At 37.2% G+C, this 19,607-nt stretch overlaps 1 protein-coding gene across 1 annotated transcript in view; it reads left to right on the top strand.

Moving 5' to 3' along the window:
- The window catches only part of LOC123848934 (transmembrane protease serine 11A), a 45,104-nt gene that overhangs the window by 22,211 nt on the left and 3,286 nt on the right, over window positions 1-19,607 (top strand). Inside the window, 5 exon segments of the mRNA XM_064584006.1 lie at window positions 3,773-3,840; window positions 5,951-6,111; window positions 10,509-10,547; window positions 12,495-12,666; window positions 19,243-19,502. Coding sequence (XP_064440076.1) covers window positions 3,773-3,840; window positions 5,951-6,111; window positions 10,509-10,547; window positions 12,495-12,666; window positions 19,243-19,502 — 700 coding nt within the window.

Below are 19,607 nucleotides of genomic sequence, written 5' to 3'. Positions count from 1 at the left end.
TGTTAACATGGAGGGGCTTTCCATAAGCAATCAAATTACCTGAAAATGTCCAAAAGGAGAAAGAATTCCTATCAGTAATTCATAGTCAGTTTGCTTTTTTCTCCAGAAGCATTGGTCTAAATCTGATGAAAAGCTCATTAAAAACTCTTGCAACTTTCCTGGTAAATGCAAGACTTTCTGATAAATGTTCGCTTTCTTTCATTCATTCATTCAACAAAAACATGCTGTATTCCTACATATTGTAGAGCATGAAAAAATCAATACTTATACCTAAGGGTGTACAATGTAGTAAAGGAGATAATATACTTGCATAAATAACTATATTAAGGAGGAAGTAAAAGGTATAGGAGGGATAAGAAAAATTAAGACAGAAAGAGGAAAGATTACTCTGAGGTTCAAGGAATAACCACAAAGAAGGTATTATCTGAAATAGACCTTGAAGGAGAGTTGTGGTTCAGAAAAGCAGAGCCAGCAGAATGGGGGAGGGTGTTACAGATTCAAGGAATAGCCTGTAAAGGGCAAGTACACAGGAAATAAGGGTCAAGCCTGACAGGTACAGGTGGTGTTGAAGACTGGACGGGATGGAAGATGGGCAACAGACGGTGAAGCCCTTGAATATCTGACTCTGTGACCAGAGGCAAAAATGAATTGTGCTTTATTCTCTGTTTTTACCTTGAGGTCAGCCCTTAATTTCAATTAAGTCTTATTTAAGGCTAAACGTGTGTTGTTTTTTTTAAAGTATCTCATACTGTTCTTTGTGTGCTACTCTTATTATAATTAGGAGAAAGCAACAGGATCTGAAGTCTTCTTCATGGCATGTTTGTGGGTCCTTTAATTCTCAGGGCTCATCTGGTGTGACATTGGAAGAAACTTTTGATATTCCATTGGCCGATCTTTGGTGGCATATCTATCTGAAGTTTGCAGTCTGAGGCCTGAAACACCTCCTACGTAAATACTAAAGATTGCTGAGAGAGAAGCCAAGTTGGGAAGCCTCTGACGATGAAAGGCGGGTGACATGTGTGAACACATTTTGTTCAGGAATGAGAGCTGAATGGTTGGGCGTGTCTGTTTGTTGGAGTTATCAGCCTCTCCCTAACTCTTTTATTAAACACTCAACTAACCTTCAATTGCCCTTTTAGAACTTAATCTCAGTGCAGCTTCCAGCATTTCAAAATCATCAAACATAAAGAGGTACTACCCTGAAAGGGATGGGGTCTGTGTTTAATGTTAGTTGTAATTACAACTAGTAAACTCGGCAAATGCCCCAGAATGGGAGGTGGGCTAGATTTACAAATCAGTATCTCTATTAGTTTGTGTAAATAATACATTTATAACAAACTGGCACACAGTTTAGAAAAAAGTGTTCTTCTAAAACTTCTACAAATTTAAAATGCCAAAGTATCAGCAGAATGTTTCTTATGAAGTAAGCCTTCATCTTCTAGGAAAGAGTAATCATGATTAATGATTAATCATTATTTTAGGGTCTCTAGAAAGCTAATTCATACATAAAATCCATTCAGCAAGAGTTTAGGTTCCTGTTTTCTCTGATTCCCCCTGCTGAAAATTCCTTTATTGTAGAAACCCTTTCAGCCAGTCTCTGTGCTGCAGCATTTCTCAGTGTTTTCCTCAGGCTACCTGATCACCTGGAGATCCTGGGCCTCACCCCAGGCTAATCAAAGAGGCTTAATAGGGGCAGAGTCCTGAGATTTGTATTAGAAAGAAGAAAACTTTATTTCTATGATTACTGAAGTCACTTATACCTAGATTCTTAACGATATTCTTCCCAGACAACTGAACCATTCAAAGACCGGATTGATACTGGGTACAGATATTTTTCTCAGCAGCCATGTGACTTTAGAATGATGTCATCTAAAGTCAAAAACTTAATCTAATACCTTCACCAACAAGTTACAGACAGCCAAGGGAACAATTGTGAGTGGAATTTCAGAGAATAATTACAAACCAAACTTCTATAAATACTCAACTGTTTTCTTCCCTTTAATATTTGGCACTTTTCTTCCTGTTAGGTTGGCCTGGGTTTTTTGTTTTGTTTTGTTTTGCCATTTCTTTCCTTTTGGACTTCCCCCAGATACTGAGTAGTAAGACTAGCTGTGTGTAACAAAAGAGAAGTCATTACAATGTCACTCCTGCAAAAACACACCTTCCAAAACAGTTCCATTTCTAGCTTATAAACTCCACACCTCCTCAGCCCATTTAAGCTCTTATGTAAATACAAATAAGTGTGTATATTTTGGATACTAGCAATTTTTCTACTTTCTAAATACTGCCTTTGATCTTCAAGTTTACAAGTATATGACCAATTATATCTTGACTAGTTCTATACTTTAAGTCAACCAACTGTTTATTTTATAACTTATTGTTTCGTGTTCTGTGAAAGAACTTGAAGTAAAACGTACATCACATTTAACAAGGAGGCTGTGTGGTTAATGAGAAGAGATGGCCCTGCAAACAGAAGAACTAAATTTAAATCCCAGTTTATGATCCACATAATGGCTGGCAGGGAAATTTACCTACTGCCTCCAAGTGACAGTTTCCTCTTCAAATAAAATACAAATCAAGATAATTTTTATTCCATACCAGTTATTGTAAGGGTTAAATGAGATCAAGAATATTTTGTGTCCCAATTAAGCACTTGTGAATGCCTGGTAGTGCTAAGGAAGCCATGACTTGTTCCTTGACCTCTGATACAGCCTTTCATTTATTTTTATGTTTTTGCATTTTTCAAAATGAGTTGGTTTTCTTGCCCCTTCCTTAAGGATTTAGGACATGGTTTTTGCACATTTGGTTCATCTACGATCAAATGTGAAATGCAATGCTCAACGTTTAGTTTAGATGACACTGTTGCCACCAAGTGGTCACTATGAGATACTGCAAGCCAAAATCCAGGTGTGATAAGCCACAGCCACATGATGATGGATCAGGTAATTAAAATTCTGTGCAAAAGAACCCAAAGCAGTAGCTTATCTTCTCCTTCCTTGGTGATATAAACTGAGTAATACAACTTTGATCTAAATCTGCAACGCCATCTTACTCTTTCTTCCTCTCTGATTTACCCTAGGGCCCACAATCAACAATTTAAATAATCATTGGCTCTCTCCCAAATCCCCAACGCTGGTTCTCTGTACTAACAGCCAAAGACCTGCAGAGAAATCTGAGACCTGAAATGCCGGGATGGGGGGTACAGTTCACTACCAAAATATACCCAACATCTTATGTGTGTTTAATCTTTATACCCTGTGAGTAGCATATCAGTATCTTTTTTTTTATAGGCTGGGAAACTGAGGCTCAGATTGGTTCAGGAACTTCCAACATTGCCCAGTTCATGAGCAGCAGGATAGGCTTCAAACCCAGTACTCAACCAAGGTTTTGCTCACCATCTCTCAAAACCTCTCTCCGTGTCACCTCTTGGCTCTGTGTCTTTTGGCTTCACCTTCTATAGAATTTTAGGAAGATACTTCAAATTACCTATGTCTGCACATTAGAATCACCTGGGGAGGTTTTTAAAAATATGAACGCCTAGGTTCCCTCCTAATCAATTATAACCAAAACTCTGAGGGGCTCCAGTATCTATAATTTAAAAAAAAAAAAAAAACTGCCAGTGATTGTTTCACTGTGAGAGCTGAGAACCATTGGTTTAAATAATATTATTCATTTTAAAACTCCTTTCTATTGCTTTAGCATTTAATCAGAAGGATATTCTTATTATAAAATATCTTATTAACACAGAATTTTTCTCTTGTTTTAATAACAGGTGGATGAGATATTTATAGATTCAGCCTTGAACAAGCATTATATCAAGAACCAAGTAGTCAGACTGACATATGTATGTTTGGGCAAAGGTGGACTCTCAGCCTGGAGGGACATAGAGCAAAGGAGATGGGAACTCTCATATGTTGTTGCCTCTATGAGCTTGGCTCTTGCCTAAGTTTTCTCATGAAGAGTATCTCTACAGCAATCTGGAGATACAGGGTTGACCACCATTTTCTAAATGCAAAAACTAAGACGCAGGGAAGTTAAGTGAAGAACAAGGATTCAAACCCCATCAACTGGGGTGCCTGGGTGGCTCAGTTGGTTAGGCGACTGCCTTCGGCTTGGGTCATGGTTCCAGGGTCCTGGGATAGAGCCCTGCGTGGGGCTCCCTGCTTGGTGGAGAGCCTGCTTTTCCCTCTCCCTCTGCCTGCCGCTCTGCCTACTTGTGCTCTCTCTCTCTGTCAAATAAATAAAAACTTAAAAAAAAAAAGGTTAAAAAAGAAAACCATCAATTGATTGTAAGGCCCAGGACTACCAGAACCCGTGGCCTTGGGAAAACCCACCAAGTAGTCTTGACAGACGTATCAGTTCAAAAATAAGAAGGCAAAGCTGACTACAGAATGGGATCATAAGTTTTACCTGTAATGAAGTCCCAGGAGGCAGGCCCCAAAAAAAGATGTTCCTGTTTTAACGAATTTTCTGCTTGTTATGGTAGAGGGGGAAGGCTCATATCAATTGCAGAAATTTCTCAGAAGTTTCAACTATGTTATTTGGAATGCACATAGCAAAACATAAATACATAATGGGTGCAAACCTATGGGCCCATAGGACTCATCCTCTTAAAAAATGAGTATGTTCAGACAGATTTATATAAAGGAAATAATAATAACTTTTCTCACCAACAGACTAATGCCTTATTAGAAGACTTACTCCAAGTTCCTTACACTTTACTAAATAGCTAGTGACCTCCAGAAAGATTTTATAATATAAATTGGATAAATTCTACAATGTTTAGGAGATAAAAAGCATATATTTCTGAAATTCTCTGGATTTCATATCCTTTCTTTTCAAATTCTGATTTGCCATAACATTCTAGAAATATTATCATAGTCTTGTGAACCCCTTTGAATTTAAAGTCATTATAACAATGTAAGCTTTTGTGTGGATCCAGAGAAATTCCACCTCATAAACAATGTTTTCCTTCTGTTTCAAGAGGGAAAATTACTTGGTCATACATTTGCCAATTTGACATAAAATTCTGATTATTTGTATCTTCACATTCTAGAGCCTAAATGGACCACGATATATAAAATGTTTCAGAATCAATATTTCCTGTTTTTAGTCAAAGGATTCAGGGTAATTAGGCCTGTAGTGTTTTTCAGAGCTTGGGTCTTTTGAAGTGTAAAAATAAGAGACATGGCAGATCAATACATAGAGTTCAATTTTTTTTTAAAGGCCTTTAATTGTTTGGTTTTCCTAATTTAAAAGGAAAAACTGAATACTACAGGTAGAGGGTCTTGAACTTGCTTATATGAAAAAAAAATTCAAGGAACTGGACATGTTTAATGTGGAGAAGACTCAGGAACCAAGAATGTCACTGTCTTCAAATATTTTATGTGGGAGAGGAACCTGATGTTTTATATATATGTCCCAACTGGTAGACCTAAGCCTAACATAATGGAAGATATAAAGTGACATATTTCAACTCAAAATGAAGAATTATCTTAAAATTAGAGCTGACCAAAGAGAAACAGGCTCTGGAGGGAAGTAAATGTCCCATCATTTTAATTACTGCATGGGGCTAGAGGACCATGGATGCTTAGAGGTGATGTAGGTATCAGATACATGAGAGATTGGCCAAAGAGACCACTAAGGTTTCTTCTGATCCTCAGACTTTACAATTTGGATGAAATTTTTTTGATATCTGAGTCTTACCCAACTGCTATAATAAGCCTTCAAATTAATGGGGAAAATTTACTCAAAACATGATGGAAACTTGAAGAGGGAACATATGAAATGATATTGGGTCAGACAGTGACATACAGATGAATGTCAATGTAAGAAGATTAGTCCTCAACACTTTTAGCAATTAAGGCAAAATTCAGGGGCATTAAATCCAGGAAAGAGTATAAGACCCGATGTATACTTTGAATAAACACCTTTCTCTTATATGTTGTAGTCCAGAGGAAGATAGTGTGAAGGCAGATATCATTATGGTGTTCCAGTTCCCTTCTACTGAGCAAAGGGCCTTAATAAAGGAGAAAATCCTTAGCATCTTAAATCAGAAGATAAGGAACACAAGAGCCTTACCCATAAATTCCTCTTCAGTTCAAGTTAATGGTAAGTCAGTACACCTTTCTATCAGATGTGAAGTTTTCTATTAGGTCCATTTTATGTCTAATCTTAAACTTACTTGCCATTACTTCCATTCCAAATAACAGCTAGAATTTAGATGGGAAAAGTTTTTCTAGTTAAAAAAGTGACATTTCAAGGTTTTATGTTTCTCTGATGAAAGCATGTCTGAAGTTAGTTGCCAAGTGGTTTTTCCTGTAGGTACTGACTGACACTCATCCTTAAATAAAGGCAAACCTTACCACTAACGAGAATTAATCTGACCCAGCCACTGCCTCCATGACTAAGCTAGTGAAAATACCAAGCATTTAGCAACAACTATTTTTTGGGGTGGGACCTTCCTAAAACATAAATTCATTTGTTGCCTTTAAAAAATATGTTTGTGTCTGTATATAGTGAAGTTTCTCTTCACTTTTTCTCCTGTGGGCATTTGGGAAGATAGTAAACCAACTTTGGATCCACTAAAGCCACCTTATAAGTGATGTTTTAAAAATCACTGAGCTAGAAAAAAATCTCTGGAACCATTATACCATTATCATTGCTCTAAAAAGGCAAGTCAATCTTTGTCAAGGCCCTTTTCTATGCCCTTCACATGCAGCATCTAATTTCTATATTCTTAGGAAGTAGGCAAATTCACCTTTATAAATATAAAAGACAAAAAGTTAAGGATGCTAATAAATAAAAGGATGTAAGATTCAAATCTAGATCTCTAATTTCTTGAGAGGCTCTATATGAAAAATGTTCTGTGGTCAAACACATCTTAGAAATTCTGTCTATGATATTCATCTCTTATATTAGCATATTAAAGGCTCTGCGGAGTCCAGCTAGACAGAAACCTGTTTACCCTTGTGCATTAAGCTGCTTCCGCAGCACCTACTTCTGGCACGTAAGTGCAGATTTCTCCTACAAATTCCAATGGACACCAGACTTAAAAGAGTCTCAGAGTAAGTGATTAATATCAGAGGTGAAACAGGATGCCCTACCCTTGTAAGGGTCTGGCTGATTCTTCAAGAGGAAACCTGACCAGGAAGTGAAAATCTGAGAGAATGGGATGGGCAAGAGTTTGCTGGTGAAGAGTCAGCTACTCCGGGAATGAGGCTGGAGACGTCTCCCAACCCAGAAGGGAAAACCTGTCAAGGGCTTAATCCACCTTGTTGGGTGAGGAAACAAATGAATCAAGGTTGTGAAATAGTGGCAATTCTGATAAATTATATGATGTGTTGTGTGTGATTTCCAATAACCAGTTAATTTGCCAGGAATTTTAAAGCCTGAGCTATTTGAAACCAGCAATGAAGCATGAAATGGTTATCAGTTGCCTGGACTTTTTGTTTTTTACAGGATCAGCTTGTGTGCTATAGCATATTTTAATGACTAGTAGCTTAAAAGGCAGGGTGCTGATGGAGAACCTGGTTTGAAAGTTACCTAATTCTGGGCGCCTGCGTGGCTCAGTCGTTAAGTGTCTGCCTTCGGCTCAGGTCATGGTCCCGGGGTCCTGGGATCGAGCCCCGCATCGGGCTCCCTGCTCGGCAGGGAGTCTGCTTCTCCCTCTGACCCTCCTCCCTCTCATGTGCTCTCTCTCATTCTCTCTCTCTCAAATAAATAAATAAAATCTTTAAAAAAAAAAAAAAAAAGAAAGAAAGTTACCTAATTCTAACCCCACAGAGTCACTTCAAGACCACCCAAGTAATTGGCCCATGACTTTACCTCCATTTTCTCATCCATAAAACTGCAATGATTCTTCCTGTAATCATAGAAATAACATGAGGATATACAAGAAAATAGAAAAGGTGAAACATACATAGGCCATTACCTTAGAAAGCCCCTAAGTTCTACACGTGCTTTGGAAACCTGAAAGCATAATGCGAGTGATTGGTAGTAGAAAAAGCTGGATAAAAGGGTTTCCCTGAAATGAGAAGGGACAGGTCGGGCCAGCGGAGGGAAGCGTCTGGCTCTGTAGGAGCCTCCCGGAGAGGTGCGCTGGAAAGATCCTCAGGCTGGACCTCACAGATTCCGAGGCCGCTAGCGAACCTTGAAATTTCCAAATGTAAAAAGAGCAGTGTTTACTAACACTTAGGAAAACCCATTTAGTGAAAAGCTTAGCAGAATCCTCAAGACAATTCTTTTTTATTATTATTATGTTATGTTAATCACCATACATTACATCATTAGTTTTAGATGTAGTGTTCCATGATTCATTGTTTGCATATAACACCCAGTGTTCCATGCAGTACGTGCCCTCTTTAATACCCACCACCAGGCTAACCCATCCCCCCACCCCCCTGCCCTCTAGAACCCTCAGTTTGTTTTTCAGAGTCCACTGTCTCTCATGGTTCATCTCCCCCTCCGATTTCCGCCCCCCTTCATTCTTCCCCTCCTGCTATCTTCTTCCTTTTTTTTTTTTTTAACATATAATGTATTATTTGTCTCAGAGGTACAGATCTGTGATTCAACAGTGTTGCACAATTCACAGCCCTCACCATACCACATACCCTCCCCAGTGTCTGTCACCGAGCCACCCCATCCCTCCCACCCCCCACCACTCCAGCAACCCTCAGTTTGTTTCCTGAGATTAAGAATTCCTCATATCAGTGAGGTCATTCTTAACAGGCAAAATGACAGCTCTCCAGGAACACTCAATCTGGGCTGCTCCCAATGACTAGAAAATTGTCAAAATTCTAGACCAAGTCTAGAAATAACCCTGCAGCCCAAGATTATCTGTTATTTGTCAAGAATCTGTGGGTTGGTTTTGGTTTTTTGTTTGTTTTCTGGGGTTTCTTTTGAAAAACAAAACCTGTGTGGCATGGATCCTTCATGGGAGGCAACATGTCAAAACAAAGCTAAAATCAGCTTCTTTGCATTACAAACACCATGGTTGTGAAAGGTCAGCTCACAGCCTACATTTGGTTCATGTGTGCTCCCGTTCCCCTTATGCTACCTGTAGCATGTAGTATTCCCCTGAATACTACCAACTCGATTACTCTCAACTCAGAAGCATATTGGAGGGTCATTTTCATGACTAAGGTGTTAATGTTTATTTCACTCATACACATGAAAAATAAAATTATTTGGTAAAAATCAGATATCAACAGCTAGTTACTTGCGTGGGGGTATTTTAACTCTAAGTGTAACCATTCTCCCTAAAAACTCAATTCTCAAAAATCCAATTACACTCACAACGATTTCAAGCAACCTGGTATCCTTCCTGGAAAGGGGCAATTTGCATCTTGCTCAAACTAAGATGAAGTTTTAAGGAAGAATTCTAACATTATACTATTTTCCATTTTAATTCATTACTATTATGGGGCATATTAAATTAGTTTTTAAAAAAACGAAACAAGAAATTTACCTACTTTAAAACTACATTTGACAGAAAATTGAGTTCTTCCATAGAGTAAATACTGAGAATCTGTCCTGAGCAATTGATTCTTCAGCATATAATGACTTGGGCATGCATGTAAGGGTATTCTTGACTTGGATATTTTCAAATTTCCCACTTCACAGAATTCATCATTACTAGTTTGCCAAGTGGGATCTATAGAAGGTGAGTAGAAAGAAACATTCTTATTTTGCACAATGTAAAATTAAAGACAGAGTATGATTCTGAGAACCACGGCACTGGTTGAAATAAGTAAAACAGCTTATCCTCATACTGCTCAGTAAACCTTTTTACCTTGAAAATCATCAGTTTTCAAATAGCTTTCCACAAATTTGAGTTGAAATGCTCATGTGTCCTTTGTCAGATTCCTAACTTTGTTGGAAATTGAGGGAATTTAATTTTAGATTCTGTCCAATAATTGGTCTTTACCAATATTCAGCAGATGTTGGATAAGAATACACAATAGTTTATTCTTCAGAAAAAATAATTTTGATAATTTAGTAACTGTTTTAGAAATATTTTAAATATAGTTTATGTGGGAGGTTTCAAAGATTTTTTTCATTCCCAAACCCTTTAACTAAAGAAAGGCTTATGTGAATTCTTAAATAGAAGAGATAAAAGCAGAGCTGCTCTGACTGAGGCTGGGTTTGAGCCTGGAGACCCCATCTAGTGGCTTCCTCTTTCCCCATTTTCTCTATCTCCTGAAGTGAAATCCAAAGAGGCTATATCCTACACCATTAGGAAACCACTGTTCTGCTTTAATACAAACTATTTGCGGGTTTTAATCATCTACTATTTGTGCCTTAATCACCTACTGCTTGAGCATTTATCCACCTAATTAGAGGTTGCTTATGAATCTCTATAAAAATTGTATACATATCTTGTTTATTGGGTTGCCGTTCTCCTGATTATATGCTCAACTGTCTAGAGTCCATATATAGTCAATATACTCTGAAAGACCAATTAAGAGAATATCACTTATCCTTCTATATTCTATTTTGTTTTTCAGCAATGAGCTCATCAACAGGGAAGCTAACTGTCCAAGCATGTAAGTCTAGTTAGCTCATAAAAACAAGTTCAATTTCCACATGAGAAAGGACAATATCTTCAAGTTAGCTCATAATTTCCCATCCATGTCACACATTTTCTTTGGAAGAGAGTAACAATTGGACAACAGATGGACATACATTTTTCTAACTCTGAGACTGATCTTTTTCATCTTGTTCAAGAAAAACATTTTACATGGTGGGAATTTGGGGGCAATTTGAAGAAATTATGTATTTCTGTCTTGGAATAAATGGGCTTGCTTTTCTAATTTTTTTTAAAATGCTATGAAATGTTCTTTCTGCTGAGAAATAAAATCACAAGAAAGCGATAAATGGGAAGGAAACAGACCCTATTGTCTGTGACTGAGCTATAAAATTTGCTTAATACATTCATTTTCATTGTTGACAGCAGCTCCGCCCACTCACTTCATATCACTGTGGCCTAAATTTTGAAAGATTTTATCAAAGTGGTGATAAATTTGAGCAAAGGTATTCATGCATTTGCCTCTCTCTCTTACAAACACACTATATATTTCTATTCATTTATTCATTCATTCAATGAGTATCTTTTTCACATCTACCAAGTGCCAGGAAGTTAATACCACTATGAATAAGACACGATCCCTCCTCTAAAATGAAGAGCTTGAAGGTAGGGGAAGACATAAATAAATCAAGAAATGTTAAAATGGTGTGATAAATGTTACAACATAGAAAGTGCAGTCAATCACAGAGTCAGCTTAACCTGGTCTTGTAGGGTCAGAAAGCGATCCCTGAGACAGGAGAGAGAGAAGTCAAGTGACAAGTGGAATGAGCGCCCTGAGCAGGGGCAGTAGTATGTAAAAATGTCTTCAGAAAAGCAAGAACATGGTCATTTCTTGTAACTGAAAAATGTCAGTGTAACAGGAACATTGAATGGGGGTTGATGAACATGGGAAATGGGTATGATTAATAGTGATCAAGGACCAGAACCATGCTGAAACATTCTGACTTTATTTGGAGGACAATGGGAAGTCCCTAAAGAGTTTACACATACAAGAAAGATCAGTCAGTTTTCAGTATGGAGAATAGATTAGGAGAGCAGGACCAGAAGCAGGGTGATGAACTAAAGCTGTTGCAGTCCTCCAGATGAGAAAAATGGTAGTCTAGACTAGAGTAATGGCAGAGTGAGGGAGATTTCTAAAATGACTGGCCACAATGCAGTGTAGTCAATATCAGTAAAATGAGTTTTCTTTTTTGATACCCAATTAGTTGGAACAAGAATTGAATCTACCATATTTTCTTTATTAGCACCATGTTTGGTATATGTGCTGCCGAAGCGAGCACTTTAGCACCATGTTTGGAACAGGCTTAATTCTTAGGAACCCTAAGCAGCAAAGTAATCTCTAATCTGATGCACATAATACAGTACATATTTATTCCCACCAATAGTGAATGGGATGTTTATGTGGAAACATGGAACTCTCCATCCTGCAGTGTGAGAAACTGGTCATTATACATTAACCCATGCACACCTTAGGAACTAGTCATGCAGGAAAATATATGGGAGAAGGAGTTCCAACAAATGGACAATTACTTGTCTGGGGAGTTCTTCTGGTGAAGACTTCATGTCAAAGTAACACACTGGATCATCTGAAACTGGGAAGCAATAGTCTTAGTAGGAGCTCCCAGGACATCTAGACAATGGATACCATAAATCCTCAGGACACCTACTTTGTGATATGTCAGCCCTTTGTAGTTTAACATAGCTTTAGTAGACAATATATATCCACATCTATCAATACAGGGATGAGCAAAACATCAACATATCAGGAAACACAGAGGATAGATATTAATATTGTACATGTTTGTATAATGATAAATGTCAGTACTACATTACAGTTCTCTATTAGGTACTCTGAATCAAAGACTATAGAGACATTTCTTATAACTTAATGATCTTTTCTCTTCAGGTTGTGGAAAATGAGTTGTTCCATTAATAGTCAACAGAATAATGTCTGGAGACATCGCAGCCAAGGCTGCCTGGCCTTGGCAAGCTTCCCTTCAGCGTAATAACATACATCAGTGTGGGGCCACCTTGGTCAGTAATACGTGGCTCATCACTGCAGCACACTGCTTTACGAAGTAAGTTACTGACTGTAAGTTGGCCTCCATTATTGTTAAAAAACTAAGTTTTATTATGTTCTGAGTAATAACCAATGCCCCCAAATATTACTGAGGTAAATGAGAAACTTTTCTTTCTGTTTTTTTTCTAATATAATGTTATAGCTGCATACTTCTTTGCAAAATTAGTGGGGGTAGTAGTCATTATCCAGCACTCATTGGTCATGGCCTCACAGGTTTTGGGGAGGGGTGTTGGAGTATAGTTGACACAAATGTTACATTGGCTTCAGGTGTATAACATGTTGATTCAGCTTATCTATATGTTCTGTGGTGCTCACCACAAGTGTAGCTGCCATCTACCACCACACAACACTATTATAGCATCACTGAATATTATTTCCCACGCTGGGCCTTTTATTCCTCTGAGTTATTCATTCCATATTTTTCTCATCCCTCAATCCCCTTCTCCTCTGGCAACTACCAGTATGTTCTCTGTATTTATAGATCTGATTCTACTTGTTTATTCCTTTTTTTTTTTTGATTCCACATATGAGTGAAATAATACGGTATTTGTCTTTCTCAGTCTGAATTATTTATTATTAGCATAATACCTTCTAGGTTCAACCATGCTGTTGTTACAAATAGCATGATCTCATCCTTTTTTATGGCTGTGTAATATTCCTGTGTGTGTGTGTGTGTGTGTGTACACATGTGTATGTATACACCTCACATCTTCTTTATCTACTCATTTATCAGTGGATACTTAAGTTGCATCCATATGTGGGCTATTGTAAATAATGGTGCAATAAAACATAGGGGTGCATATAACCTTTTAGTTTTAGTTTCTTTTTTTAAGTTTTTATTTAAATTCCACTTAGTTAATGTACAGTGTAATATTGGTTTCAACTCTACAATTTAGTGCTTCAACACTTACATACAAACACCCAGTGCTCATCATAACAACTGTACTCCTTAATCCTCACCACCTATTTAACCCATCCCTCCATCCACCTCCCCTCTGGTAACCATCAGTCTATTCTCTATAGTTAAGAGTCTGTTTATTGGTTTGCCTCTCTCTCTTTGTTCCCCTATGCTCATTTGTTTTGTTTCTTAAATTTCACATATGAATGAAATCATATAGTATTTGTCTTTCTCTGATTTACTTCATTTAGCATAATACTCTAACTCAATGTCAATGCAAATGGTTAAGACTTCATTCTTTTTTTATGGCTGAGTAATAACCCATTGCATATATATATACCGTATCTTCTTTATCCATTCATCAGTTGGATATTTGGGCTGTTTTCATAATTTGGCTATTGTAGATAATACTGCTATAAACATTGGGGTGCATGTATCCATTTGAATTAGTATTTTTGTGTTCTTTGGGTAAATACCTAGTAGTGTGGTTGCTAGGTCATGGTTCTATTTTCAACTTTTTGAGGAACCTCCATACTGTTTTCCAGAGTGGCTGTACCAGTTTGCTATTCCCACCAACAGTGTAAGGGGGGGTTCCCCTTTCTCCACATCCTGGCCAACACCTGTTTCTTATCTTTTTAATTTTAGCCATTCTGATAGGTTTAAGGTGATGTCTCATTTGGCTTTGATTTGCATTTCTCTGATGACCAGTGATGTTGAGCATCTTTTCATGTGTCTGTTCGCCATCTGTATGTCTTCTTTGGAAAAATGTCTATTTGGGCCCTCTGCCCATTTTTCAAGTGGAGCACTTGGGGGGGTTTTTTGGTGTTGAGTTGTATAAGTTCTTTTTATATTTTGAATATTAACTCCTTATCAGATATATCTTTTGCAAATACATTCTCCCACTCAGTAGGTGTCCTTTTTGTTTCATTGATGATTTCCTTCACTGTGCAAAAGACCCCATATAGCCAAAGCAATCTTTAGAAAGAATAGGGCTGGAGGAATCACAATCCCAGATTTCAAGATATACTACAAAGTTGTAATCAAGACAATATGATATTGGCACAAAAAATAGACACATAGATCAATAGAGCAGAATAAAGTTCCCAGAAATAAACCCACCATTATATGGTCAATTAATCTACAACAAAGGAGGCAAGAATATACAATGGGAAAACACAGTCTCTTCAACAAACAGTGTTGGGAAAACCTGACAGCTACATGCAAAAGAATGAAACTGAACCACTATCTTACACCATACACAAAAATAAACTCAAAGTGGATTAAAGATCTAAATGTGAGACCTGAAACTATAAAATTCCTAGAAGAAAATATAGGCAGCAATCTCTTTGACATTAGCTGTAGAAACATTTTCTAGACATATCTCCTTGGGTAAGGGAAACAAAAGCAAAATTAAACTACACCAAAACTACACTACTATTTTGGGACTACTCCAAAATAAAAGCTTTTGCATGGTGAAGGAAACCATTAACAAAATAAAACAAAAGACAGCCCACCAAATGGGAGAAGATATTTGCAAATAAAATTCTGACTTATGATACCATAGTAAATTCTGCCTACCTGAGTCTAAATCTGTATAGAGACAGATTCTTAAAGTTTGAAAGACATCAGAGCTCAATAGGTCAATATGTTAGAACCCACGGAAATCCCTTATGCAGGTGCCTAGTTTGGCATGAGTAATGGAGAGCTTACTATCTCCAAAGTTTGCCAATTTTGTGGTAGATGGTTTTACTTTTGCAAATATCTTTATAACACTGAACACCAAATCTGCAACCTAATAACTTCCACCCACTGAAATTTGTTCTTTCATCTGGAGCAGCGAGGATCAAATTTATTTTTTTCCCCATAGAACCATGGAGAGAACTAGTCCCTTATTTTCTCTTTTTCAGGCCAAACAATACAAAATGGGTGAGAATCTCCAAACCATATGTGAAAATAAATATCACTACTTTATTTCACAGCATCAACTTCAGATGTCCTACAACCTTGGTTCTTCTCCTCTACATGTTCTTGATTTTGTCAGTGACTCCCTTGAAATATTCTTCCAAGAACTAAATACACTTTTCAAAATAGGTAATATGACCAATGTCATAATGACAAAGTAAAATGGGAGGGCTTCTGAAAACATAAAACAATATAAATTGAATGTGACAATAATAGGTAGCTTGGTAACTAAACAATTCTATCTAAAGGATCATGATTAAGAATTGCTATTAAAATGCTGAGGATGTTTTTTATGGCCCACCAAAGACCTTAATCCTGCACCCTGTCCTAGACAGTGTATTTTCTAGGCTTGGCAGATGATGTGGAAGTTATAATCAACAAAGTAGCTGATGACAGATGCTGGAAAGGATAACCAATGTTTGGGTAAGAAAAACAGAAATTTCAAAAGAACTTTAATTATGTTAGAGTAATAAGCAAGAACTAAATGATTAATTTTAGTAGGTATAAACGTAAAGCTCTAAATGTGCCCCAAAAAATTGAAGTATATCAGTACCGAAAGCATATTTGTGCTTTAACCTGTGAAAATTGCTTAGAAATTCTTGTCAGAAAATAACCCACTATGAAGTCAGCTGTTCACAAAACTACTCTGTGATTTAAAGTGAATTAAAATAAATGCAGATTTCAAATAAAGGAGATATTAGACTCTTCGTTGGTCAAATTCTGACTGGGATAGTGAATTCTGTCCTGGACAACACACTTAAAAGAAAACTTGACAAAATGAAATACTCTTAGAGTATACAGTGTTGGGTGATAAAAAAAAAAAAAAAAGTGATAGTATAACCATACAGCCTTGCCTTTCAAAACCTATGTCTGAGATGCTTTCCTGGGGAAGAGAATTAGGGCATCAAGGAAGAACTTGTCAACAGTTAGAGCTGTTCAAACATGCAAGGGATTCCAAGGTGAAGAAAGAGACTAGGGGAAGGAGAGGTCCCCACCTGCAGAAGGGTTCAAGTGAAGACAACTGCTACTTGAGAGTGTGTTCTTGCAACAGTAACTATTACCATTTATTAAGCTCTGGCGTGCTACAAATTTTTGGTTAGATGCTTAAGATTTGTTTTATATAATTCTTACACTCACCTCATTAAGTAAATGCCTGCTTGATAAGCCCTTTTATGCTGAGGGAAATAAGAAAAGTTAAGGTGGGGTGCCTGGGTGGCTTAGTCAGTCAAGCATCTGACTCTTGATTTGGGCTCAGGTCATGATCTCAGGGTTGTGAGATCGAGCCCTGGCATCAGGCTCCCTGCCCAGCACTTAAGCTTCTCTCTCTCCCTCTCTCCCTGTGACCCTCTCCCTGCTCACGTACATTTTCTCTCTCTCTCTAAAATAAATAAATTTAAAAAAAAAAATGAAAAGTTAAGTACATTGCCCCAGGTCACAATGTTAGGGGATGGTGGAACTGAACATAAGCATATATGTCTGCCTCATGCAAAGTCCTATCTTTCAAGCACTGGATCAGTGAGAGGACCAAATAACTTTTTATGGCCTTCCCTACTCTGGGATTATTTGATATCATTGCAGTCTTATACGAAATTAACACTTTAAGAACTCTTTTCATGTGATTGATTTTCAAGCTAATAATCAACAAAATTCCCAGATCCTTTTTACAGGGATGGTTTCCAGACCAGGAGTCACACTTTCATTTTTTACATTTTAATGAGGATCTAAATTACTGTTTTATACTTATCACCACTAACTTGCAACTTTTTTAAATTTGGGCCTAGATTAAAAATTTAGAAAGTTTATCTGTAATCTTCACTTAGTATCTCTCATATCAGGTGTTTTTTTGGGGTTTGTTATCTACAAATATAGCAAGTACAAGCTGTATTAAATAGTATGAGGGTGTTGTTTGAAAGCTCTAGAATGTTACTTTCAGTTGAATAAATACAATTCAAGGTCTGTCCTTTGCATTCCCAAGTTCAAAATACTTGATTTATGTTAAGTTTATCTAGGCATGATTAAGTTGAAGGAGCAAATTTACATCAATAAAACTCAAAAAAGACTGATTTATAAACAAAAATGTCAATATATTTATACTATATGAACACTTATGTTCACAAACCAATTTTTTCTTTTTTTTTTAAGAGAGACAGGGAGCATGAGCAGGGAGGGGCAGAGGAAGAAGGAGAGAGAGAATCTTAAGCAGGCTCCATGCTTAGCACAGAGCCCAACATGGGGCTCAATCTCACAACTCTGAGATCATGACCTGAGCCCAAATCAAGAGCCAGACACTTAACTGACTGAGCCACCCAGGTGCCCCCACAAACCAGTTTTTATTTAGTTTTTCTCATTTGAGTATTTTTGCACATCAAAATTGTGTATAAAAACACAATTTCAATTTTAAATTTTAAGTTGCCTTAGAGAAAAAAATAATAATCCTAACACAATTACAGCTGTCAAACTGGACGTAAACCCCATTATATGTTTATATGCTTCTTTCTCTGACTAAAGCTACCTATTAAGAAATAATTAGGTTGAGAAACAAGTACCTATGTGAGCAATATCTGTCTCTGCTTATCCCTCATGGATGATGTTAGTTCAATTACTTAGTTAAGAACACTAATCTTGCTACTAACAAATAGATTTTGATGGGAAACCATGTCCAATAAAGAGAAGAGCAAAGACAGGCAAGCAGACATGATACTAGGCAAATAGTTTAACCCATCTAGACTTTATTTTCCTTAAGTATGAAACAAAGGCTTTACCAGAGGATCTTTTATTACTAGATGACCTCTCCAATCTCTATACGTACCATGATCCACCAGTTGCTCAAGCCCACAAACTAGAAGTCACCCACAAGCTGGAAGTTACCCACAGTTGGTCATCTTTCACAAGACTTCTGACAACTTTTACCTTGTTAATTCTTGCCCTCCAGGAATCTGTTCTCCGGAAAGAACCTATCTGATTCTTTTAAATGTACGTGAGACTACATTACTCATGGCTTAAAATTATCCAAGGAATTCCCATATCACTTGAACAAAATCTAAACACATTCATGACCTATAAGACACTCTAAAATCTGGTTCCTGCCTACCTCGTCAGCTTCATGCCCCACCGCTCTTCCCTTGTGTCTCAAACTGTAGTAAGACCTTGGGAAGTTGGTCTGGAAACTTGTCTACCTATCTTCTCACAGCTGGCTCCTCATCAATCATGTCTCAATCTAAACACCATATTCTCAAAAGAGAATTATCTACCTACCTACCCACCCCATACTCTATTCAATTGCTCTATTTTATTTTATTCATAACCATTATTACTGCTTGGATTTATTTATCTGTTAATTTGTTTTGCTCTTTTTCCTTCACTGGAATTGAATACAGCCAGCAGCAGGCACTTTTTCTGTCTGGTTCATAACTTTAACCCCAACACTTCAAATAAGACTCACCATATAGAATTTCAATAAATATTTGTTGAAGAGATAAATGAATGATAGTTTATATGCTTTACAGTTCTAGAATTCAATAATTCTTTTTTGGATTTCAGCTCTAAGATACTGTTTGTACACAGTTTATCTTTCAAAATAGCAATAGACTATATTTAAAGGTCAAAGGAAACTATCATTACAGCCAAATATTTTTAATATGGAGTTTTTTATTAGCCTTTATGCAATTATTATAGTGCAGTTTATATATTCTGTTCATTTCTAACCTTTTCCAGTAATGCAAATCCACGTCAATGGACTGTTAGCTTTGGGACAACAATCAACCCTCCACTAATGAAAAGAAATGTCAGAAGAATTATTGTCCATGAAAGATAGCACTCCCCAGCAAGAGAAAACGACATTGCTGTCGGGCAGTTCTCTCCCAGGGGCACCTTTACTGATGACATCCGCCGGGTTTGTCTGCCAGAAGCCTCTGCATCCTTCCAACCAAATTCCACTGTCTATATCACAGGATTAGGCGCACTCTTCTATGGTGGTAGGTATTTCAAAAAGGACCACAGAGCACTATGTCCAATTTAGGACAGTGTGATTTAATCTCCATCAATATTATCCTGCCAGCCATTTCCACACAGCTTGGTTG

The sequence above is a fragment of the Mirounga angustirostris genome, unplaced genomic scaffold, assembly GCF_029215605.1.
Source record: "Mirounga angustirostris isolate CCGP_5_RB_7025 unplaced genomic scaffold, mMirAng1.0.hap1 SCAF_2, whole genome shotgun sequence".
Taxonomy (NCBI): domain Eukaryota; kingdom Metazoa; phylum Chordata; class Mammalia; order Carnivora; family Phocidae; genus Mirounga; species Mirounga angustirostris.
This window is presented reverse-complemented; position numbering and strand designations above follow the sequence as displayed.